This window comes from Dendrobates tinctorius, unplaced genomic scaffold (genome assembly GCF_039654945.1).
Source record: "Dendrobates tinctorius isolate UK_male_01 unplaced genomic scaffold, ASM3965494v1 ptg000103l, whole genome shotgun sequence".
NCBI lineage: Eukaryota > Metazoa > Chordata > Amphibia > Anura > Dendrobatidae > Dendrobates > Dendrobates tinctorius.
This window is the reverse complement of record NW_027361771.1, coordinates 40,293,490-40,317,350: the sequence shown is the minus strand read 5'-3', so window position 1 is coordinate 40,317,350 and position 23,861 is coordinate 40,293,490. Positions and strand designations below refer to the sequence as shown.

Below are 23,861 nucleotides of genomic sequence, written 5' to 3'. Positions count from 1 at the left end.
TGAAAACTAACGCCTCCTGTGAAACACAGGGAAGATTACCTTGAAACACTGGCACATTAGCCCCAGTTACAATGGTAATGTGCACCACTCTCCCCCCCCCCCCCCCCACTACACAGCGATCAATTTTATTTTTCATAATTTTTTGTTGTTGTTGTTGTTGCTGCTTTGCCACAGGTGGCTGAAATTTGGATTTGCTCGTGTGCAAGGTTTCACAGCATGACACTTGCACATAGCAAAAAACAGCAGACATAGGAGATCACCATGCATCGGCTGTGATATTTGCCCGTCTCCTGTCATGCACCGTTCACAGCAGCAAGTAGAAGCTGGCGCCATTTTATTTTAGCTCAGTGCTATGCTTATCCACAGGATACGACATAAATGTACTAGAGGGGGGAGTACTCTTGTAAATCGTTAGCTATATCCTCCTCTCATTAATGATCTAGCATAGAACAGAAGAGTTCTAGAGTTATAGGGAGGGTTAAGCGTTAACAGCTTTGATAGGCTTTATAGTACAGATAGCACTGGCTTCTATAGGAGAGTTTTCAAGGTAGGCTGTGAGACTTGTCAAGAAATCACTGATCAGGGAGAGAGAAAAGGTGAATTGTGAAATCACCTATTGTAAATGGTGGACACTATTATCTATACATAAGTGTTGGATTTCATTGTAATCCTGCTGTGATTATAAAGGACTGCCAGCATAAAGAAAATAAAACAAAAAACTTCTTCCACTACTTGGGCAACTTCCTGTCATACCCCTTGCTTGGCCCCCATAAAATATTTAAGCTTATACTCTCCTCCCGTTCCCGCAGTGTCTGCACTCCGTCTGTTGTGTTGTTGTTGGGACACGCAACGTCGGCACCTAAGTCAGCACTGGCGTCACTGTGCCCACCTCTGGTCGAATTCAGCAGGAATGGGAGAGCAGCTACAGCACTGATTTCTTCTTGATGTTCGATTTGTCCGAAGGCGGGGACAGTGACGCCAGTGCTGATTGGGTGCCGGAGTCACAACAACCGCGCAGGATTCCTGGGACTGTGAGTACTGATACCATGGGAACGGCGCCGACACAGGAGTGGAGTATAGACTATTATTTTATCAGTGCAGAACATTTTCATCAAGAAGGGGTTGTCCTAGTAATGGAATACCCCTTTATGCTAGGTCGACCACTTCTACATGTAGGTGGAGGATTTAACACACGTTGTAGCGATTTAGTTGTCAGGGGAAAAAAAAAATTAGTATGCAAATGATGGCTTTGGTACACTGTTGGCATAGCTAAGGGCTCGGTGCACTGTTTACACCCCCTTCAGTTTGCATACTGAGTACCTTGTCATACCTTGATAGCAAGCGCTCACTTGAACTCAACCAATGGCTCTCAACCTCCATATGGACACTGCAGGAATCCAGCCATGCTCACTGTCACGGCTGTAGACAACCAAACCGTTTATGGGGACGCAGAGGCCGACACACCGTATAAATGTCACAGAAAGAGACAAATTCATAAGAGACCCACAGATTCAAACGGGAGCTCAAGTAAGGAACAGAATTTGTCGGCCAACATCTCTTTCCACATGTTGACACCGATTGAACTCAATGTGTTACAAAAGGGTTTAGCTTTGTGTCCCACTCCACGTTTAAACTTGTTTCAGCTTGGAAAAGAGCTACACAGATTTTATAGCCCCATGAGACTTAAAACTCATTTTGGCCTATCTACTGCCCCATTCGACACACATTGCATCAAGGGTCACTACGATAAAACCTGATCTCATTATAGAAACTCAGGCAACCTAGTGGTTTGATGCCCCCGAAAACTTATCGTACAACAGACATGGCCAAATACCTTATGAACAGGGATGTTAAGATATTGGATCAACACTGCCATGGTTAATTTCCAAGACAACTGCAATCAAATCAGCCGTTACCGGGGGTGTAATTGTGGTAATGGAATTGAAAGACCATATGAAAGATTAACCATCAATTACCTGACACTACTACATGTTCAAATTACAATGCACCCACGCCATTTATTATTACACAGAAAATAAGTGTTTTGTAAAAATATCTTGATTCAATCATATTTAACAAGACATCAGAGTTCCTTCATTCAGTAACACAGATGTTTCATGTGCTTCAGAAAATGTATAAATCCCTACATAAACCACCTTCAAATGTCAACATCCATTACACATCAAAAGTACACAATAAAGGTATTGAAGCAACAGGTAGAATTTTATCCAGACCCACATTATCACCTGTTGCTGTACTATTCTGTCTTGATATACTACATTTTCTCTTAAATAAAAAATAACCTTCATGTAGGGAATAGGGATGAATTGTTTGGCCAGATTTGTGGTACCGCCATGGGCTCTAAAAAGCCACCACCATATACAAATGGGTACATGGCATGTTTTAAGAAAGACCACCAACCTATTATATTCACAACATTCAATAGGTTGGTACAGAGTTAAATAAATTTATAGATGACATTTTATGTATTTGGAATGGCCCACTTGAAAGCCTACTGGATTTCTTTTCTTATCTAAATGGGTTATGACCAGAACTTAAATTCACACTTAACCATGATCAGAAGCAAAATTACATTTTTAGACAAAAGATGACATGGGCCAACTAACTACAGAAGTATACATCACATCGTACCATTCGATTACAAAGTATAACAAGTCATCAGAAACACATTAGCCTCTTATGAATAGGACTAACCCCAAAATGGAGTCTTTCCAGAATCCAATATGAATGGGTTTGAAAAGTTCACAGAACCTAAGGCTGTGTTCCCACATGAGTTTTTTGACACTGCATATTTTCACTACTCCAAAAATGCTGTGTCCTATAGTTCCAGCAAAGAGGATGGGATTTATAGAGATCTTATGCAGCGGTCGTGTTTTGTTTTTTTTTTTCCTCAGCGTAAACTAACCTGCGGTGCATGTTTCAAACCCACAAAATGTCCATTTCTCTTGCTAGTAGACTGAGTTTTATGTGTGGATTTTCCCCATAGGTTTGCATTAGATGCGGAAAATCCACAGATAAAAAACATAAATGTGGTTTTTAGTACATTTCTCCTGTGGAATCTCACTAAAAACACATGTAATCCACGCATGACTAACAAAAGTTTAGTCAAACCAAACTCCAGGAAGTATAAAAACACAGCATCTTTATTTACAGCATGACATACCAAAAAGATACAAAGCGCAGCGTCAAAAATGTGACACAAAGGGTAACGCGTCTCCTTGTAGAAAGTGATATGCCAAGCCTGGGTATGTCAATGTTAGTTTTTAACCCCTTCATGACATACGATGTATATATACACACACACACATCATATGTCATGTCTCCCCCTTTAATGTGAGCCTGTATCGTTCCCAGGCATGACAGCTGATTTCATCAGCTGACATATGCCCCTATTAGCCACGGGTGGTGGAATCGAGATCCACCCGCTTCTGTTAACATGTTAAATGCTGCTGTCAATCTCTGACAGTGACATTTAACATGATCGCGAAGGAAGTGCATCACTAACGCCGCCCATCACATGATCGCAGGGCACTGATGGGTTAGCATGACAACCCGGGGTCTGCAGGAGACACCCGTGGTTGTTATTGCCAATCTGACAATTAGGGGCGTCGTGGTTGGCATTCATAGCAGATGATCAATTCTGTTACACATAGCAGGGCTGAAGCTCTACTTTTTGTGGCAATAGCAATCAGAAGATTGCAGGTTCAAGTCTCCTAAGGAGACTATTGAAGCAAGTAAAAAAAAAATATATATATATATATATATATATATATATATATATATATATATATATATATATATATTACACACACACACACATATACATACACAGTACAGACCAAAAGTTTGGACACACCTTCTCATTCAAAGAGTTTTCTTTATTTTTACAACTATGAAAATTGTAGATTCACTCTGAAGGCATCAAAACTATGAATTAACACGTGGAATTATATAATTAACAAAAAAGTGTGAAACAACTCAAAATATGTCTTATATTCTAGGTTCTTCAAAGTAGCCACCTTTTGCTTTGATTACTGCTTTGCACACTCTTGGCATCCTCTTAATGAGCTTCAAGAGGTAGTCACCGGAAATGGTCTTCCAACAGTCTTGAAGGAGTTCCCAGAGATGCTTAGCACTTGTTGGCCCTTTTGCCTTCACTTTGCGGTCCAGCTCACCCCAAACCATCTCGATTGGGTTCAGGTCTGGTGACTGTGGAGGCCAGGTCATCTGGCGTAGCACCCCAACACTCTCCTTCTTGGTCAAATAGCCCTTACACAGCCTGGAGGTGTGCTTGGGGTCATTGTCCTGTTGAAAAATAAATGATGGTCCAACTAAACGCAAACCGGATGGAATAGCATGCCGATTCAAGATGCTGTGGTAACTATGCTGGTTCAGTATGCCTTCAATTTTGAATAAATCCCCAACAGTGTCACCAGCAAAGCACCCCCACACCATCACACCTCCTCCATGCTTCACGGTGGGAACCAGGCATGTAGAGTCCATCCGTTCACCTTTTCTGCGTCGCACAAAGACACGGTGGTTGGAACCAAATATCTCAAATTTGGACTCATCAGACCAAAGCACAGATTCCACTGGTCTATGTCCATTCCTTGTGTACTTTAGCCCAAACAAGTCTCTTCTGCTTGTTGCCTGTCCTTAGCAGTGGTTTCCTAGCAGCTATTTTACCATGAAGGCCTGCTGCACAAAGTCTCCTCTTAACAGTTGTTGTAGAGATGTGTCTGCTGCTAGAACTCTGTGTGGCATTGACCTGGTCTCTAATCTGAGCTGCTGTTAACCTGCGATTTCTGAGGCTGGTGACTCGGATGAACTTATCCTCCGCAGCAGAGGTGACTCTTGGTCTTCCTTTCCTGGGGCGGTCCTCACGTGAGCCAGTTTCTTTGTAGCGCTTGATGGTTTTTGCCACTGCACTTGGGGACACTTTCAAAGTTTTCTCAATTTTTCGGCCTGACCTTCATTTCTTAAAGTAATGATGGCCACTCGTTTTTCTTTACTTAGAATTTGTATCATGGCAAGAAAAAAAGCAGCTAACAGTCTATTCAGTAGGACTATCAGCTGTGGATCCACCAGACTTCTGCACAACACAACTGATGGTCCCAACACCATTTATAAGGCAAGAAATCCCACTTACTAAACCTGACAGGGCACACCTGTGAAGTGAAAACCATTTCCAGTGACTACCTCTTGAAGCTCATCAAGAGAATGCCAAGAGCGTGCAAAGCAGTAATCAAAGCAAAAGGTGGCTACTTTGGACAACCTAGAATATAAGACACAGTATTTTCAGTTGTTTCACACTTGTTATTTATATAATTCCACATGTGTTAACTCATAGTTTTGATGCCTTCAGAGTGAATCTACAATTTTCAGAGTCATGAAAGTAAAGAAAACTCTTTGAATGAGAAGGTGTCTCCAAACTTTTGGTCTGTACCAATATATATATAATTTTTTTTTTTTTTATCTTATACACTTTTTACAATAAACGCAAGAATTTTTGGTTGCAGCCAAATTGCAGTTAAATGCAACTACAGCTGATCAAAACACTGTATCTAACCCAAAATGGTATCAATAAAAATGTCATTGTGACACGCAAGGAGCACCAGATCACGAAAAATGGAGACGCTGTGGGTCTCGGAAAATGGGAAGTTTTTTTTTTTGTTTTTTTTTTAAACAAAACTATGGATATTTTTTCATGAGCTAAATAAAAATGAACCTATACATGCTTGGTATCTGAACTCATAATGACCTGGGGAATTATAATGGCAGGTCAGTTTTACTATTTATTGAACATGGCAAAAAAAAAAAAAAAATTGTGGAATTGCACTTTTTTTTGCAATCTCACCACACTTTGAATTTTTTTTAACCAATTTTCCAATACACACTACAGTAAAATCAATGTTGTCAATCAAAAGTGTACAACACGTTCGCAAAACTAGAAGCCCTCACATGGCCATGCTGACGAAAAAAATAAAAAAAGGTTATGGCTCTGGGATGGAGTGAAAAATAAAAATGACTGGGGTTGAAGGGGTGAAGTAATGCTCCTCTTGGAAATTAAATATGCAAATTGCGTCTTCAGAGAGGAAGAGGACTAAAACTCTAGTGCAACCTACTGAAAGTAGAATTCCTAAAAGTCAATATTGACCATTGCCACATGACTTTGGTGTATTGCCCCTCCATCAGTGGATAGTGTGAGATCTGGTTTGGCTAGGTTAGAGACTTCTGACTGAGATCCAAGGGGTAACACTTCTCCTCAAGGAGAGTGGCATTCCATTGTGAGGAGGCTTTTAAAAGCCCCTGTCACATACAGCGATCTCGCTAGCGAGATCGCTGCTGAGTCCCAAGTTTTGTGACGCAACAGCGATCTCACCAGTGAGAACGCTGTGTGATACACCTATCAGCAACCGGCTCCCCTGTCGGGTATCGCTGATCGTCCTGGAATGGCCAGGACTAGAGTTGAGCGAAACAGGTCGGTCAGATTCAAAAGTCGCCGACTTTCGCCAAAGTCAGGTTTCATGAAACGAAACCTGACCACAGTGTGAAGTCGGCCATGCGGTCGGCGACCCAAGCGTCAAAGTCGGGTTTCGCCAAATGCTTGCACGTGACTTTTTTCAGCCAATGAGAGAAGCGGAGCGTAGCGGAGTGGGAGAGGGAGAGAGAGAAGAGAGATTTCACCGCCTCTAGGGTTAAAATTCATGCCAGGTGTGTTTACAGTCCTCCACTCACAGCCGACTTCTCTCCATTGACTTGCATTGGGTTTCATGTTTCACGACTTTTCCCTATAGTCGGCCGATTTCGTTCGACTCGACTTTTGAGTAAGTCGGGTTTCATGAAGGCCAGGACATTTTTTTGGTCGCTGGTCTCCCACTGGCCAGCACGCATCGCTGCGTGGGGCAGGCGGGAGAGCAGTGATCAGGAGCTTGTAACCAAGGTAAACAGCGGGTTTCTAAGCGCCCCGCGGCGCTTAGAAACCCTCTGTGTACCTTAGTTACCAGCGCGCTGATGCAGGGAGCTGGTAACCAAGGTAAACATCAGATTTCTAAGCGCCACGCAGCACTTAGAAACCCGCTGCTTACCTTGGTTACCAGCTCCCTGCATCAGCGCGCTGGTAACTAAGGTACACAGCTCCGCCACCGCTCGTCGTCGCTGGTGCTGATCGCTGGTGAAGCTGCCTGTTTGGCAGCTCACCAGCGATCATGTAGCGACACACCAACGATCCTGACAAGTTCATATCGTTGTCGGGATCGCTGGTAAGTTGCTATGTGTGACGGGGCCCTAAGCCTTGCACTGGTTTGGCTTTTATCTCAAGTCATTCAAAAGCACAAGAAAAAGAAAAAAAAAAAAAAGGTACACTAGCAACAGTTTTCTAGGACTAAACAACATAGTACTTTCCCCTGTCTTAATTGGCACTCCTGTTATTAAATGCCCTCACGGATGGTGCTACAGAGTAGACCACTCAGATTGTGAACTTATGGCTAGACTTCCTGACCTTCACTATCAGATGTGCCAAAACATGGTTTCCAATTCAGCACCTGCGGTGCAGCATTAGGGCTATCAGTCATGGCCGGGGGCACGGGCTATCAGTCATGGTTACAGCTGCCACTCTCTATACACAGTGCGGTGACTGACCAGCGCCGCCCCTGTGACAAACCAGAGCGCTGCTCGGGGGAATAAAGTTGATTACCACCCAGCAGCAGGCGCAAGGCAGGTTCAGACTGCTATTAAACTGTAGATTAACCTCATAACTGCAGGTTAGTAGCGTATTTTCACATGACAGGTTCACAATAAGTTTCATGTAATTGAACAGATACCAATACCATGAAGGGGCAATAAATACATTAAAAAGGGTGAATTCTATTGAATTTCTACCTTGCACACATCCCAAGGGATTTAACAGTGATTTGAATATTAGGACTGGCATGTTGCGGCTCTGTATGGATGGGGATTGATGTTTAGTATAAATGATGGTGTCTGTACGGTAAGTGGTTATAACTCATCAAAATCTATTTTCTTTTTGTCCGGTCAGTAGCAATAAAGTAGTATTGTCCCAGACCCGGGCATGTATTTGGTGTCCTACACCATTTTTTCTCCTGTTCCCCCTATACAATTATGGACTGGAGTTAAACTTGATTCTTTTCTACGTCTGTTCTTGTCACTTGTATAGTAGCCAGCTTTTTATATCTTCCAGCCATTTACCAATGGCTGGCTAACACGGACACATAGATCTGTGTTCCATTATGCTCTGCTATGATGAGGTCCTGCGAGTCCGCCCATGCACATTACTTGCACTCCCGCTCCATGTGACTACAGCTTTGCCTTTGGTGACACGGACCACCATCTCATCCCTAGTCCCGCTCATCGTGATGAGTTTTCCGCCTCCTTTTTAAATTTTCTCATCCTCAGTGATTTCATCCCTTCTTCTGCCCACAGTGATGGGAACTTCCTCAACCCCTCTCTACATTATCACAACCTGTCCCACCCTCTCTTCTTCCAGAAGAAGCTGGGGGCAAAACGCACGTCGGGGTGAGAGGACGCTGAGCTGACCACTTCCAACAGGAACTGCACTGACACCTTATTAAGGTAAAATGGCACTGAGCACCTTATTACTTATCTGTATAACAATTTGCTATTTATTTGTATGGCCTACGGGTAATGAATTGAGATACATACAAACTGAGGGGAAGTGCACTGGTTCAAATACACTCTACTTACCTGCACATTGCAGCACTACATATTGTCCAACTGAATCTTTGCACAACGGTAACATCTAACCTTTATTGCCATATCATCTCATTTTAACCTTCTCTCTAAGGATTAATTTGAGGCTTCCCCTGATCACCAATAGGGCCAACACATTATTTACTTATTATATACCAGCTTGTGTCTTATACCCACAACCTGTTGTACCACAAGGATATAGGAATATATGATATCACAGTACTATTTACATTTTTTGCAGTTCTCTCTATCCTATCCTTGCTTATTTTTTGCCACCCATCAGCCTCTCCCATTTGGCAACTCTGCTTATCTTTATTTTTTATTATTGATTTAAATAAAAAAAATTATGGATCCCTTCTCCATTGGATCCTTTACACGCATGGTACGAATTTGTAGTGTTTCTCAAAGTTTAAATGCCAACAAAATTATCAGCAGATATCACTGTAATTATCCTTGGATCTCAGTCTGATATCTGACCACATTGCACAAACTGGCCATGGCTCTTCAGACCCAAGCACAACAGCTTCATGCTCATGCTATGAGACACTCATGCTCGGGTCAGGAAAGGCGCAGTCCATCCATGCATTGTGGTCCATGCTTGGCCTGATTTGCACAAATATCTGCATGAGCCCTTACCAGGATTCCTGAATATGAGCGCACTGTTTTCCTAAAGTATTCAAGTGGGTTATTCTAACTGGCACCTCTGCAACTTTAACCCTGAATGCTGACCATTTATTCAGTGTTAGAGCACATTCAGTGATTTTCTTGTATGAGAAAACAAATTGGTCCAACTTTCATTTTAATTCTCAAATCTTTCTTTATCTAGCAGTCAGTGAATAGGAGACAGCACCCAGATGGAATCTGAGTGCTGTTCAATTTTATTTTTTTCACAGACCCGTAAACGTGCGTTGACAATTTTGATCTGACACTCTGATCAACATCGGACAAGTTTCCATGATTTAGTACAGAGCACAAAGATAGCACTTAGCCGCAAACACTGATGTGTGAATGAGCCCCTCAGAATGCGCTCTCATCTCTGGTCCACGCCTGTAGTCCAATACGAGTTCGAGCAGAAGCTGAAGACACAAGCCAGTTATGAGAGTCCGGAATGGCACACTGAGCGCAGCTGGGTTCTTGCAGTGTTAAGACAAGGAGTTCAAGTGAGTGCTGGCAACCAAGACATGACAGTGCTTAGTATGCAAACTGATGTGGCTTAAGGGTGCACTGAAGCCCATGGCCAGGCCAAAGGTGCGCTGAAGCCCCCTCATTTGCATAAGAAAAATGTTTTTTTATGGAAGCTAAACTATTAAAATCTATACAGTACATATTTAAGGGGCTAAATCCTCTATGTACTTATATAAGAGGTTTAACTAAAGTTTGAGGGTGATAGACTCCATTTAACATTTTCAATGCTATGAATGGGAAAATACAAAGGTAGAGTAGGAAAATCATCATTAAATACCATGGCTGAAGAAGTGTCAACAACAATATATCAGTTTTCAACTTGCTCAAAGTTGTGGCTGCACCACAAGTCTGTTCAAAACTTTTTACCATAAAACAATAGGTCATTTTCTGATTAAAAAGTACAGAATAAGAGTGATTAGGTTCCTTACCACACTATTCCTTGTGCTCCAGACCCAATAGGCTTCAGATTTTGGTAGCGCTTCAGAACTGTGAATGTGGAGTCTCCTATTTCAAAGACTGAGAAGTTGCTGTCACGCTTGCCTCGGCTCATGGTTGCACAAGCTTCTACCCCTGTGGCTTCATCCACACAGTGTTATTAATGGTTAAAATCTATTAAGGAAAAACAAATTAAATAAAAAAAATGAAGTGATAAGAATTACAAGGCATTACATACGAGTTGCATACAATTCTGCCACTGGGCACTGATCAGCTTACCCACCTAATGTAAGGTTTTTATCCACATGCTATATATACACACACATCATCCATGATACTTGTAAGAAAAATGCTTGCTGGACTGCTGCCATTTACTAATTCTCTCCCTGCGTACATGTATAGGGTGAGACTTGCCAGTGGGCAGGGACTGAGCCGCACGGGACACTAGTCTGGCAGGTGGGTCCCTGGCAACTTCTCCCTACCTGCTGCTTGCTTTACATATATGTACAGCCATGTGTGATACATATTGCATGTGGATCTGGCAGCATTTATCGGCTGTCAGGTTCCCTTCAAGAACCTTAAGAGACAGGTCAGCAATTAGCAGAATGAGACTTGTCAAGAGATGGCTTTTTTTTACTAATGGACTTAAAGAAGCTCTCCCCTCAAAGTTTCTATCCTCTTACTATATTGCAGTCAGCATATTATATGGCACTGTGTACTTACAATTGATCATTTTGCCTTTCTACACAGCTAATTTTTCCATTTACCATTAGGTCTTTGACATCAAGGAGAGAGGGAGAATATTTTTCCATTCCAAGTTCAGGAAACCTTTATTTTCAATGGAGTTCGGGTTCCGGTTGAAGTTTGGGTACTGGTCTGGTACCTGAAGCGAGCTTTGAAATAAATGATTGCAGTATAACAAGAGGATAAAAACTTTGATGGGAGTGCATCTTTAAGACAGCATGTTTAACAGAAGAAAGCAAGGTTAAATAACTTAGGTGGACAGTGATGGACGGTCAATGGGCCTGAATTAGGAGTGAGGGAATAGCAGGTTGTAGGGTAGGAAGCTGTGAATGTCTTCTGTTGGGGGGGGACTAAGGACTATTTCCTGGTTATATAAATTTGTTCTTTGGCACTGAAGATCTGGCCACTGCAATCTATGACAGGGGCGCTTTACAGACAAGGAAGAACGGAAGAGTGTCAGAAATGTTTTGGATTGATGGATAGTGAAAAAATGAGGGTGAAGAAGTAAGCTTTAGTGATGAGCGCAAGTGCTTGTTACTCCAGTTTGCCTAGGGTGCTCGGGTATGCACTGAGTATCGTGGGTGATAGAGTGAGTCCCTGCGGCAAGAAAGCCACAAAAACAAGTGGGGTTTGCCTGACTAATACTGCCAACCCCAGAAAGTTTTGTGGCTGATCAACTGCTGCAAAACATGTGGCTGCGGGGACTCGAACATCTCACTCCAGCACCCGCGGCAAACTCGAGTAACAAGCATTTGCGCTCATCACTAGTAGGCTTGTTTGACAAAGTGATGGACAGCTATAGGCAGACTTTAGATAGCCATAAACCAAGGTACATGTACAGACCTTGATGTAAGGAACGGCGGCGTTTCTCCCAACTAATTCGACAGCCTCATATATGCCTATGATGAATGCATTGTCAGTGGTGAAAGCAAAGAAGAACTATGCTGACAAGAGGCCAACGGAGCAAGCCTGTACTGCATGTGATCCACCAAGAGTACTAGAACTACAGCAGGATGGCTTCACCGGCAACTAGAGGGTAAATAAAACCTGGAGGGGCATCCCATAAGGAGTGATATGTGTAAAACGGTGGATTTAAAAGTGAGCTATATTGTAACAAAGTAATAGGGATGTGCATATTATCATAACACCACATTGTGATTGTGGGAAGAACCCTGTATTCTGCTCCTCCAAGTGCGGCAGTGCCCTACATGTGGTCATACACCATTTTGAGCACCCGGCAGGGCTGGAAAGGGAAGAAGGTTCGTGAGCACAATTTGCAGACATCTCAGATGCCAGAACAGCAGAAATCCTAAAAGGTGAACCTATTTGGCAAATTACACTACTCAGCAAACTCATCATTGGGTGCAATTACTATTTTGACCCCACAGGTGTTTTCCAAAAATAATCCCACAGTTGTGATCCTGCAGAGAGAAAATTGCAAATAAGCCATTTTAATTCCCAGTCACTTGTCTCCCATCTTGCCCTTTGGGGACACTCACCCCATAAAATGGTAAAGTGGCTGCTCAGAACTTATCATTGCTTAATATCCATTGCAGAGTATCGTCTACACTACAAAGCTCAGTGATTGTACAGTAATGTCAGCACTGCAGACAAACAATGTGGCAGAAGCAGACAGCCAATGAAAGACTGAGGCAGGGCAAGTAATTATCAATTTGGCTATTTTTTCTTTATAACTACTGCAGATTAGAGCAAAACAAACTTCTGAAATCTGACAACCCCTGGACTGGATGTCACCCCTTAGTAGAAGCCACAAGTTAGAATCAAATAAAAAGTGAAACTGTATAGTGGATTTATAACAACAGCGAGTGGAATAAGAGCAATATGGGCACCGCTGACCTCACGACAGGTCCACTTTATATACCGACACTTTTATAGCCCATGTCATTATGGAAGCAGATACTAATTACCGTATGTGTGCATTTTGCTTACAGAGGTTTTTACATAGTGTTTTTAGTATCAAAACACTTTTCCATCAATTTCTTTAGTTTTTATAAATCTTACTGGCTGAAAAAGCACGGTGGGCACAAGATCTCTATAAATCCCATCTACTTTGCTGTAAGTGTAAGACGCTGCCTTTTTGAAGCAGAAAAAAATATGCAGCATCAAAAACGCACCAGAAGCTCATTGTGGGAATGTGGCCTAACTTTTTTTTTTTTTTTTTTTTAAACACATCCAGTTGTGGAACTTATTTTTCTCCAAGATCTATTAACTACAATGTACTTTATTCATGGAACAACCCTTTTAAGCTTTAGGCTATGTGCACACGGTGCGGATTGTGCTGTGGATTTTGTTAATTCTGCAGTTAAAATGACCTGCGTTTTAGTGCAGTTTTTGTGTGGATTTCCCCTGCATTTTTCACCTGCAGATTTCTATAATGGAGCAGATGGAAAACTGCAGCAGAACTGCACAAAAGAAGTGACATGCTGCAGTTTTAAATCTGCACCAAATCTGCGAGGAAAAATCTGCAGCATGTGCACAGCGTTTTTTGTTTTACATAGCCTTAAATGGTACTGTACATCACTTGCAGTTCTGCAGGGCCAAATCTGCTGCAGAACTGCACAGAATCTGCACCGTGTGCACATAGCCTAAATCCGCAGATTCTGTAAATTCCATGCGTAAAAATCCGCAACGTGTGCACATACCCTAAAGGTCTGCAATATTAATATTAGAAATGTGATATTTACACTGACTTGAGGCCTGCTACAACCCCTGGCAAAAATTATGGAATCACCGGCCTTGGAGGATGTTCATTCAGTTTAATTTTGTAGAAAAAAAAGCAGATCACAGACATGGCACAAAACTAAAGTCATTTCAAATGGCAACTTTCTGGCTTTAAGAAACACTAAAAGAAATCAAGAACAAAAAATGTGGTATTCACTAATGGTTACTTTTTTAAACCGAGCCTAGGGGAAAAATTATGAAAGACTCTGCATCAACTCTAAAGTTACTGTCTCCATTTGACGCTATTGTTAGGGCCCCGTCACACATAGCGATCTCGCTAGCGAGATCACTGCTGAGTCACAAGTTTTGTGACACAACAGCGATCTCACCAGTGAGATCGCTGTGTGCGACAGCGACCGGCCCCCCTGCCAGTATCGCTGATCGCTCTTGGAAAGCCCTGGACATTTCTTTGGTCGCTGGTCTCCCGCTGGCCAGCACGCATCGCTGCGTGTGACAGGCGGGAGACCAGCGATCAGCTAGTAACTAACGTACACATCGGGTATCCAAGGGACGTTCATCCCTTAGATACCCGATGTGTACATTAGTTACCAGCTCCCTGCATCAGCGCGCTGGTAACTAACGAACACAGCGACGCCGCGTGCTCAGTGCTGATCGCTGGTGAAGCTGTCTGTTTGACAGCTCACCAGCGATCACATAGCGACTCACCAGCAATCTTGACACATTGATATCGTTGTCGGGATCGCTGGTGAGTCGTTATGTGTGACGGAGCCTTTACTTGTATTTCAACTAGCTTTGCACTTTATTTAACCCCTGCTAGTGGGGCTTATTGCAGACCAGGCTGCTGAATTCAGTATTGCATCATTACATATACATCAGGACTCCGATTCCCCTTTTTTGGATTGTAACTTATTTTTAACACGAAGTATTTATGATCTATTTGTCACTTGCAAGCATATCATTAAGTTTTTATAGATCAGGCTTTTATAAGGTCTTTCCCATATTGTGAGCTTTAGAGCGCAAAAACTATCATTTCATCTGATTGATTTTGACAACTTTTGGGACAATTGTCTTGTATTTTGCTGCTAAAAACTCTTGTGCACTTTAGAAGCGCCACTGTACATATATATATATATATATATATATATATACATACACTCACTGGCCACTTTATTAGGTACACCATGCTAGTAACGGGTTGGACCCCCTTTTGCCTTCAGAACTGCCTCAATTCTTCGTGGCAGAGATTCAACAAGGTGCTGGAAGCATTCCTCAGAGATTTTGGACCATATTGACATGATGGCATCACACAGTTGGCGCAGATTTGCCGGCTGCACATCCCTGATGCGAATCTCCCGTTCCACCACATCCCAAAGATGCTCTATTGGATTGAGATCTGGTGACTGAGGAGGCCATTTGAGTACAGTGAACTCATTGTCATGGTCAAGAAACCAATCTGAGATGATTCGAGCTTTATGACATGGCGCATTATCCTGCTGAAAGTAGCCATCAGATGTTGGGTACATTGTGGTCATAAAGGGATGGCCATGGTCAGCAACAATACTCAGGTAGGCTGTGGCGTTGCAACGATGCTCAATTGGTACCAAGGGGCCCAAAGAGTGCCAAGAAAAAATTCCCCACACCATGACACCACCACCACCAGCCTGAACCGTTGATACAAGGCTGGATGGATCCATGCTTTCATGTTGTTTACGCCAAATTCTGACCCTACCATCCGAATGTCGCAGCAGAAATCGAGACTCATCAGACCAGGCAACGTTTTTCCAATCTTCTACTGTCCAATTTCGATGAGCTTGTGCAAATTGTAGCCTCAGTTTCCTGTTCTTAGCTGAGAGGAGTGGTACCCAGTGTGGTCTTCTGCTGCTGTAGCCCATCTGCCTCAAAGTTCGACGCACTGTGCGTTCAGAGATGCTCTTCTGCCTACCTTGGTTGTAACGGGTGGCAATTTGAGTCACTGTTGCCTTTCTATCAGCTCGAACCAGTATGCCCATTCTTCTCTGACCTCTGGCATCAACAAGGCATTTCCGCCCACAGAACTGCCGCTCACTGGATTTTTTTTCTTTTTCGGACCATTCTCTGTAAACCCTAGAGATGGTTGTGCGTGAAAATCCCAGTAGATCAGCAGTTTCTGAAATACTCAGACCAGCCCTTCTGGCACCAACAATCATGCCACGTTCAAAGGCACTCAAATCACCTTTCTTCCCCATACTGATGCTCGGTTTGAACTGCAGGAGATTGCCTTGACCATGTCTACATGCCTAAATGCACTGAGTTGCCGCCATGTGATTGGCTGATTAGAAATTAAGTCTTAACACACAGTTGGACAGGTGTACCTAATAAAGTGGCCAGTGAGTGTATATATATATATATATATATATATATATATATATATATATATATATATATATATATATATATATATATATATATATAAAAACCCTTGCTGTAAGGAAGTGTGATGGGGGTTCTTTTAGCCAGACAACGCATTTGAATACCATACCGGCGTCTTCTCAAGTCATAAACATACCGACAGTTCTGCAGCCAGAGTGTGTGGTTTTTCCCATCCGCGCAGCCTATACTCAAAGTCTTAAGTAAAATTAATTTTGCGCTGGTTACAGATTAAAATCTATTGTCCGCACTCCTATATAGTGATATCCTCTTTACATATACAAGAATGGTATTAACTTATAGAACCATGACAGAAAAATAATAATACCAGATACAAGGGACTTTTTACCTTATAATCTCAATACAAGGTGCCGATGGTTAAGGTGATTTAGTGTGTGATGTAGATGTTCTGGATGCCAATTTCCATGAATCACAGACGTGACCTCTATTGAGCTGTTATGAAAGTTAGTGAAACGCTGTCCCAGCCAGTGACAGGCGCTGGATTCTGGCGTCCGAGGGTGCTGCTGTAGGCGCTTGTCTGTGAGTATATACCTACAGGACCTTCGTGACGTCTTCAGTCACGTGACTCTTTGCGGTCATGTGGTACGTACTCAGCGGTAACGATAGGCAGATCGGACCAATTCCTACGTGTTTCGGAAAAATGGCGTTTTCCTTCCTAATTTTACTTGAGTGTTTATACATTCTGTTCTGGTTGGTTGAGACCCTATTTTGCAGCAGTGTACAGGGAGTATAAAAGCGCTGCGAACCATGGCAAGATTTCTATATTCAAGGTCCTTATATTCTCTATACGATGACATTTACCTGGGGGCTTGCCACGAGGAAGCGACAGGTGGAACTTCTAAGAGGGGCATCACACAATCCTCTAGGGGAGCAATACTTATATACTCTTTTTCCCCCTTCTGCCAAAACAGTCACCCTATTCTGTGCACTTTTTCCAGCTGTTTTTTTTTTCCCAATAAAAATCAGTTCATGTTTTTTTTTATTAATACACCAATGTATTTTGAGTTGTCTCGTCCTATTCACTTCAATGTCGAATCTCTTCTTTGCTGTTAATATTAGTTTTGCTTTCCCATTTTGACAAACACCTGGTCAAAACCTCTCCTCACCTCTCAAAACTAAGAACTGTCCAATGCGTGCTATAATATATATATATATATATATATATATATATATATATATATATATATATATATATGTTCTAAACTGCTTCAAGACAAGTCAAACTACTCCAAGACAATCCTGAAGCGGGTTTCCATTTGCAAAAAATCATCACTACTAGGCAGGATCACGGCGACTATTCAGGGCTGTTGAGAAGTGAGTGCACCCCCTATAGGACCGGCCAGCCGCCAATTGCCTCTTCTAGGAGTACTTTGAGGCAGAAGCCCGTATTAATATTCAGAAACGGCTGCATATCTTATAGTCCATATATAAGATCTGGCTGTGCAGTGACACACGCGGGGTACAGGCTCGGCCACCTATGACACCTGGCCAGGTCCTGCCCCCTGATGGATGAGCAGGATGTAAACAATGGTGGCTGCCAGGTGGGCTCTGTTCACACTGAGCTGTGCTGCCAGGGGACGGATGGCTAGTGGGGACACTGAGGACTGGCACAGCGACAACAAGGTCGTGACATAAAGGAGGCCATGATGGGACCAATCAGGCTTTCATAGGTGGGCGTCTGATCTGTCATCCTCCTGCACCTTCCCTGAGCCCCCCCTGCAGCACACCTCCCCCACAATGGGCTCCACTCTGACATCTGTCACGTCCCGTCCATCCAGCACTGCAGCCCATTGTGCCGTCTCCTCAGTGACATGTCCTCCCTCCTCTCACCTGCCTGTGGCGCCCCTCAGGGCGGCTCCTCCACGGTCGGGCTGTCCTCACGGCGGCCTCGCTGTCGTCTCCGTGCTCCGGTCCCTGTCACTGTTGCTGGCCCTTCATCTCCGCTCGGTCTCTCCGGTTCATAGCGCTCCCGGTGTCTGTCTCGGTCTTGGAGGAGAATTCGTGACGTAACCGGAAGTCTGCGCACACGCCCAGTGCGCCTGCTGCGTCCTCGTTGCGTCACTGGTCACGCGCAGCGCTTTGTGTCGCCCCGGTAACCGAGGCCTACATGTTCGTTCTGAAGCCTTTGGTTTATTTTCCTGTGTGTGTCAGAGGGGTCTCAGCCTCGGCCTGAGCTGCTGATGCTGCTCTCTAGTAGGGCAGCCTGGAAAGCACAGGAAATGCACTGTGGCCAGTCAGATTAAAGGGGATGTCTACAATTGAACATGCACTTATCACTGGTCTCAGGTGCTGGGTAAAGGGCGCCCGAACCTATAGGCGAACTAGGCGGCCGCCTAGGGCGCCGGCCCAAAGGGAGCGCCAGAGAAAAAATAGAACAAATTATAAAAAATCTTTTCAAAAGGCAAAAAGTTTTAGGGATGGAAAGAAAAGTGTACATATTTAAGGGCAAATATGGCGCAAGAGAGGTTGGTTGGGTTGGCAACAATTTCAATAGAATCTGAAGTTGCTAAACAAATTAATCTCGGTGACTTAGTGTCATCCTTATCAAAAAAAAAGGCAAGGAAACAAAATTTTAATTACCTATGGTCGTTTTTGTTTTGTGTTATTGATTACTTTGTATATATTTGTCCTATACAACTTCTCAGAAGATTAAAGAGTCAGGAGAGAGTTAATTACGGTAATCATTGTTGTTGTGCTTTATTTTGCTCCTAAATTTATATCCCAAGTTTTCATCTACTGCCAAGAATAGTATCCCTCGACCAAAACTGTGCCGCTAACTATAGACCTGTCTCTAATCTTCCCTTCATCTCTAAACTCCTGGAACGCCTGGTCCACTCCCGTCTTATCCGCTATCTCTCAGAAAACTCTCTTCTCGACCCTCTCCAATCCGGTTTCCGCTCTTTACACTCCACTGAAACTGCCCTCACTAAAGTCTCTAATGATCTGCTAACAGCTAAATCAAATGGTCACTACTCCATGCTAATTCTCTTGGATCTCTCTGCAGCATTCGACACTGTGGATCATCAGCTCCTCCTCACTATGCTCCGTTCCATTGGCCTCAAGGATACCGTTCTCTCCTGGTTCTCCTCCTATCTCTCCGACCGCTCCTTTACTGTATCTTTTGCCAGTTCCTCCTCCTCTCATCTTCCCCTTACTGTTGGGGTCCCCCAAGGATCGGTTCTAGGCCCCCTCCTCTTCTCCTTGTACACTGCCCCTATTGGTCAAACAATCAGTAGATTTGGTTTCCAGTACCATCTCTATGCTGATGACACCCAATTATACGCTTCTTCTCCTGACATCACGCCAGCCTTTCTAGAAAACACCGGCGATTGTCTAAACGCTGTGTCTAATATCATGTCCTCACTATATCTGAAACTGAACCTGTCAAAGACTGAACTCCTGGTGTTTCCTCCCTCTACTAATGTACCTATACCCGACATTGCCATTTCTGTTTGTGGTTCCACTATTACTCCCCAGCAACAGGCCCGCTGTCTTGGGGTCATACTTGATTCCGAGCTTTCCTTTGCCCCCCACATTCGATCACTGGCTCGCTCTTGTCATCTGCACCTCAAAAACATTTCTAGAATTCGACCTTTTCTTACCTTTGACTCTGCAAAAACTCTTACTGTTTCTCTTATTCATTCTCGTCTCGACTATTGTAACTCTCTTCTAATCGGTCTCCCTCTTACCAAACTCTCCCCTCTCCAATCTGTCTTGAATGCTGCAGCCAGGATCATATTCCTCACCAATCGTTACACCGATGCCTCTACCTTGTGCCAGTCATTACACTGGCTACCCATCCACTCCAGAATTCAGTATAAACTTATTACCCTCACTCACAAAGCCCTCCATGGCTCAGCACCACCCTACATCTCCTCCCTTGTTTCAGTATACCACCCTACCCGCGCCCTCCGTTCTGCTGATGACCTGAGGTTAGCATCCTCAATAGTCAGAACCTCCCACTCCCGTCTCCAAGACTTTACACGTGCCGCGCCAATTCTTTGGAATGCACTTCCCAGGTCAATACGATTAGTCCCCAATCCCCACAATTTTAAGCGTGTCCTGAAAACGCATTTATTCAGACTGGCCTATCGCCTCAACACATTAACCTAATCTATCCCTGTGTGGCAGAGCCAAAAGTCTTACCATAACCAGGTTCCCCGCATCATTCTCCCACATGCTTTATGCATCCATTAGCCCTCTGTGTCCGTACTGTCACACACCTAACATTATGGCTGGTCCATACAATCAGGGCAACTGTTACCACCCACCTTTCGTGTCTACCTCTTTCCTCATAGACTGTAAGCTTGCGAGCAGGGCCCTCTTTCCTCTTGGTATTTGCTATAATCTACTGTATGTGATTATTGTTATGCTGTAATGTCTATTGTCTGTACAAATCCCCTCTGAAATGTAAAGTGCTGCGGAATATGTCGGCGCTATAAAAATAAAATTTATTATTATTATTAATAGTAGGGGCGCAACAAAATAGTTTCGCCTAGGGCGCCGTAATCTCTCGGGCCGGCCCTGGCTGGGTATAGAAAAAAAAAAGGCCTATGGCTATGTTCTGAACTGGGGTAGCTGCTCTGCTCTCAGCCATGCGTCCCCCACCAGTCTCCTTATGTAAACAGTATACATGACCACTGCAGCCAATCAGCAGCAGCCTTCACGTCACATGACATTGTGTATGTGTGGAGACCGGCGGGGGACACAGGCTAGAGATCAGTGCTGGTCTGGGCGGTAAGTATAGGGTTCTGTATTGCTCAGCACCCAGGGGTCATCGGTACGGTGATGGGAAAAGGAGGTCTCCTTCCAAATGTCGCCTACAAATTGTTTTGTGGCGCCAAACACGGTTCACTTGACTTTTGAGAGGTCTTGTATATAGCGATGGAGTACCGATACGATAATCCATCTAATGGCAGAAAAATTCCCAAATCTTCCAATTGCCACAGTGGGCGCCAGGCCGAATTCTAGGCTCACACCTACTCTAGCGTATAGGAGACTTTTCAGCCATACCACCAAGCTTTACAGAAGGTTCAGTAAGCCCTGCATCGTGCACTGCGGTAAAACTGTGGCCATGCCCCAAGACACACCTATTTACTATTTACCATTTCTTTAAAAAAGGAAAAAACTACAGGTTTTTTTTTAGGTGGCGTTTCCCAGACAAGGCATCCACTTTGTTTGAACACTGCAGAATTTTTGTCCAGAGAAAAAAAACAACATTTACGCCACACGTGAACACGGCCTAAATGTACAAGCAAAGTGGGTGCAATTTCATGAAAACTGCGCCTAAAGACGCGGCTGAACTCTGCGGTTTTGGTGCATTTTTCTTGATGTTTCAATGTGGAGCCTGAAAAATATGCATGTAAAAAAAATGGTTGCATTTTTAAATGCAGAATCGGAGCTTTTCTCTAGTGTTAAATGCGGCTTCCATATCTGCACCAAATAAGGGGGAAACCACATAAAAAATGCAGCAAAACTCAGAGAAGATTCTTATTGCATCGTGTGGTGCGACACCTGCAGAAAAACGCAGCAATGATGCTATGTGTGAACACAGCCTCCTCAGCGTTACAGTTTTATGGCTTTAATGGAGAAAGAGCATGCCATTTACCGATCACCATAAATGTGATCACTGTATTGTACGGCTTGTTACGGGGACAAGAAATGTCCGTTATTTGCTGATTTGTAATGTTTATTTTTTCAAAGCACATTAAAAAAGAAATTAATGTAATTGTTTTTCATTATTTTTTTAGTGGAGGAAAAAACTTTGACTTATTTTTCCCTCTAGAATACAGGGATATAGAAATACACTGCTATGTACAGATGTGTATCAGTATAATCTGCATGTGCGTTCAGAGTCAGCAGTGCAGTTTCAAGGATACAAAATCCTCCCAGCTATAGCTGCTGTCTGCAGTGATGCACATTATGGGTTTGATTCTCAGGGAGAAAGATCGCAGTCTCTCGCATGAAAACCCGGCACAGCCGCCAGCACTGGGACCGGAGCATGCGGCTACATAGAAATACATGTAGCAGCATGCTCCCGTGCCAGCGGCAGTGCCAGGTCTTCATGCGAGAGACTCGCACGAGAATCGTGCGAGTCTCTCGCAAGTGAGTATGAGCCCTTAACGTAAGTTTACTCAGATTCCGGCCCTTAATTCCGAGGAGAAGGAACTACTGTGCCATGAGTATGACAATAGAAGACATCTCACAGAGAAGGAAGTATGAGACGTCCGGACAAATCCCTGACATGCTGGGACAACGGAACTGACCCCTTAAATCAAGACTGTCATGCTTAATCCGGGCTGGTTGGGCGCTATGTTATTATCATAAACAGGATTACAATGAAATATGATACTGCTATATACAGTAGATGACGCATATCCACCATTCCGAATACGTGATGCTACAGCTCTTCTCCTTCCTTACCTTCACAGTTACTGTTTAGATTAGAGCATGCTCAGTAAATGCTGCTATACAAATAAATAGGGTCTGAGTCAATATACTGCTGCTAATATCTGTTCTGTCCATGTGATAAACAGGAGGTAGGAGTCTAAAGGCCCCGTTACACATTACGATCTCCCAGCGATCGCACCAACGATCCGACATGGATGGGATCGCTGGGACATGTTAGGCTGATCGCTGGTGAGCTGTCACATAGACATAGTAACATAGTTATTAAGGGTGAAGAGAGACGTTATGTCCATCTAGTTCAACCCATATCCTATCCTAACCTGCCCTAACATGTTGATCTAGAGGAAGGCAAAAAAAACCCATGTGGCAAACAGTAAGCTTCACAGTGGGGAAAAAAAATCCTTCCCGACTCCACATACGGCAATCAGACTAGCTCCCTGGATCAACGCAATATTAAGGAAACTAGTGTATATACCCTGTAATATTATACTTTTCAAGAAAGGCATCCAGTCCCTTCTTAAATCTTAGTAGGGAATCACTCATTACAACATCATATGGCAGAGAGTTCCATAGTCTCACTGCTCTTACAGTAAAGAATCCGCGTCTGTGAGTATGCTTAAACCTTCTTTCCTCCAGACGTAGAGGATGCCCCCTTGTCCCCGTCACAGGTCTATGAGTAAAAAGATCATTAGAAAGGTCTTTGTATTGTCCCAGCATATATTTATACATTGTAATAAGATCACCCCTAAGCCTTCGAATCTCCAAACTAAATAACCCCAAGTGTAATAACCTGTCTTGGTATTGCAGACCCCCTAGTTCCCTAATAACCTTGGTCGCTCTTCTCTGCACCCGCTCCAGTTCAGCTATGTCTTTCTTATACACTGGAGACCAGAACTGTACACAGTATTCTAAGTGTGGTCGCACTAGTGACTTATATAGAGGTAAAATTATGTTCTCCTCATGAGCATCTATGCCTCTTTTAATGCACCCCATTACTTTAATTTGCCTTTGCAGCAGCTGCCTGACACTGGCCACTAAATGTGAGTTTGTCATCCACCCATACACCCAGGTCTTTTTCAGTAACGGTTTTGCCCAGTGTTTTACAATTAAGCACATAATTATACATCTTATTCGTCTACCCAAGTGCATGACCTTTCATTTATCCCCATTAAAGCTCATGTGCCATTTATCAGCCCAAGCTTCTAGTT

General features: G+C 43.4%; 1 protein-coding gene across 4 annotated transcripts in view; it reads right to left on the bottom strand.

The window, feature by feature from the left end:
- MAPK8 (mitogen-activated protein kinase 8) overlaps positions 1-18,454 on the bottom strand; it is a 50,055-nt gene extending 31,601 nt beyond the window's left edge. The window contains exons 1-2 of one of the 4 annotated variants that reach the window (XM_073588269.1): positions 18,076-18,454; positions 10,365-10,545 (exon numbers count right to left, since the gene is read on the bottom strand). In XM_073588269.1, the coding sequence (XP_073444370.1) occupies positions 10,365-10,486 (122 nt within the window). In that variant the 5' untranslated portion in view covers positions 10,487-10,545; positions 18,076-18,454. Of the gene's footprint in view, positions 1-10,364; positions 10,546-11,138; positions 11,160-18,075 lie in introns of those variants that run through there. The other 3 variants (XM_073588267.1, XM_073588270.1, XM_073588268.1) reach the window with 3 other exon arrangements.
- Positions 18,455-23,861: the final 5,407 nt, after the last annotated feature.